At 36.8% G+C, this 2,500-nt stretch overlaps 1 protein-coding gene across 1 annotated transcript in view; it reads right to left on the reverse strand.

Annotated features, from left to right (window-relative positions):
- Positions 1–2,500, reverse strand: part of LOC138948329 (SCO-spondin-like) — an 82,443-nt gene that overhangs the window by 66,934 nt on the left and 13,009 nt on the right. The window contains exon 3 of the mRNA XM_070319839.1: positions 782–838. Coding sequence (XP_070175940.1) covers positions 782–838 — 57 coding nt within the window. The remainder of the gene's footprint in view (positions 1–781; positions 839–2,500) is intronic.

A 2,500-nucleotide genomic window follows, 5' to 3' on the forward strand; every position in this document is an offset into this window, starting at 1 on the left:
CACTGTGCATAATATTGTCAAGGTAGCTAGAACAAAGACGATTAAAGCTAATATCTGTATTAAGCTAATGTTGCAGTAAAAAAAAACCTTTGAAGCAAGAAACTTAGACACGAGAGTTACATAGCTTTGATCATGCATATTGTCAGACTCGAAAGCAATTCTAAGAACTCAAGTCCAGAGATGATTCACTTGTAAACTGTATGCATACATGTACTTTTCTGCAATTTACAAATTCGCATTAAAACGTTTCAGTAAACTGACTTATTGATTAAAACATTTCGTCGCGATATAACCTTCGTGGTTGAAAACGACGTTAAACACCAAATAAAGAAAGAAAGAATTAAAACATTAACAAACGTGTATTTCAACTGAATCCAGTAACCCGTAATTCCTTCCAGACATTAACTGCGGGGTGCAAAGAATATTCAGTGCATTTTGTAATTACCTATGTAATAAAGTATTTGTTCTTGTTCATGTTCTTGGGCAGGACTGTGCGCTTAATTATGCATAGGCAAAAAAAAAATAGGTCTGTTTACGGTAACATAGGCCCAAAAAATAGGGTCGGTAGGTCGGGATTAATTATTTTTTTTTTTTCCCCAAAAAACCATATTTTTACGTTATTTTGCAAAAAAAACCAAAAGATTTTGTTGGTTTTTTTTCCCCCCAAATGCCAAAAAAAAAGTCTAGGGTCGCGCGAAAAAAATAGGGTCGGTCGGGTTACCGTAAACAGACCTATTTTTTTTTGTTGGCCTTACTAATCAGAAATGTGGATCACACTTACTAAGAACACCTTCGCCAATTCCAGAAGCCACAGCTTCTGGTACTTCTGTAACTGCATCTATTGGAAAGAAAACAGAAATTGCAAGCTTGTTTAGATGTGAGAAACAAAGGGGACTTAGCGCTCTAAATGCTTACGACATGTGCAATAAATTGAAAGTTCTGCGGAACAAAACACCTGGCGCCTGAGAGAATAACAAGCAATGAAATGAAACACGACTTTCATCCTGAAAATTGTTTAAACTTCTTTAATCAATCAATCAATGAGGCTTATATCGCGCATATTCCGTGGGTAGAGTTCTAGGCGCTCAGCAGTGATGCCGTGTGAGATGAAATTTTATACGGCCAGTAGATTGCAGCCATGTCGGCGCATATTTACTTTTCACGGCCTTATTCCAAGTCACACGGGTATAGGTAGACAATTATTAACTGTGCCTAAGCAATTTTGCCAGAAAAGACCCTTTTGTCAATCGTGGGATCTTTAACGTGCACACCCAATGTAGTATACACGGGGGGTGGTTCGGACACCGAAGAGAGTCTGCACACAAAGTTGACTCTGTGAAATAAATTTCCGCCGAACCTGGGATCGAACTCGCGCTGACAGCGGCCAACTGAATACAAATCCAGCGCGCTACCAACTGAGCTATATCCCCGCCCCTAGAAAAAATTATAGTAAATGTTTATTTTGTTGTTCGCTGTTATTGCTGCTGCTGCTGCTGTTGCTGTTGTTGTTGTTGTTGTTGTTCTTGTTCTTGTTCTTGTTCTTTTTTTTCTCTTTTTGTGTGTTTAGTTGTTGTTGTTGTAATTTGAATCGTCCAAGGAGACTCATGATTCAGCGTGGCTGTTGCTTAAGGTTTCGTGTCCATATTTAAAGTGCTTATATATTCGTCCCTATGTTGTATGATCTTGTTTTAAGGCAAAAAAAAAATAGGACTGTTTACGGTAACACAGGCCAAAAAAATAGGGTCGGTAGGTCGGGATTTTTTTTTTCTTTTTTTTTCCAAAAAACCATATTTTTACGTAATTTTGCCAAAAAAACAGTTTTTGTTTTTTTGTTTTTTTTCCAAATGCCAAAAAAAAGTCTAGGGTCGCGCGAAAAAACTAGGGTCGGTCGGGTTACCGTAAACAGACCTATTTTTTTTTTGGCCTAAAACAAAAGTTACACAATCGTGCTTGCACACCTGACATTTCTTGTTTGATAACACCTGACATTTCTTGTTTGATAACAGCTGACATTTCTTGTTTGATAACACCTGACATTTCTTGTTTGATAACACCTGACATTTCTTGTTTGATAACACCTGACATTTCTTGTTTGATAACACCTGACATTTCTTGTTTGATAACACCTGACATTTCTTGTTTGATAACACCTGACATTTCTTGTTTGATAACACCTGACATTTCTTGTTTGATAACACCTGACATTTCTTGTTTGATAACAGCTGACATTTCTTGTTTGATAACACCTGACATTTCTTGTTTGATAACAGCTGACATTTCTTGTTTGATAACACCTGACATTTCTTGTTTGATAACAGCTGACATTTCTTGTTTGATAACACCTGACATTTCTTGTTTGATAACAGCTGACATTTCTTGTTTAATAACACCTGACATTTCTTGTTTGATAACAGCTGACATTTCTTGTTTGATAACAGCTGACATTTCTTGTTTGATAACACCTGACATTTCTTGTTTGATAACACCTGACATTTCTTGT

Source organism: Littorina saxatilis, linkage group LG15 (assembly GCF_037325665.1).
Source record: "Littorina saxatilis isolate snail1 linkage group LG15, US_GU_Lsax_2.0, whole genome shotgun sequence".
Taxonomy (NCBI): Eukaryota; Metazoa; Mollusca; class Gastropoda; order Littorinimorpha; family Littorinidae; genus Littorina; species Littorina saxatilis.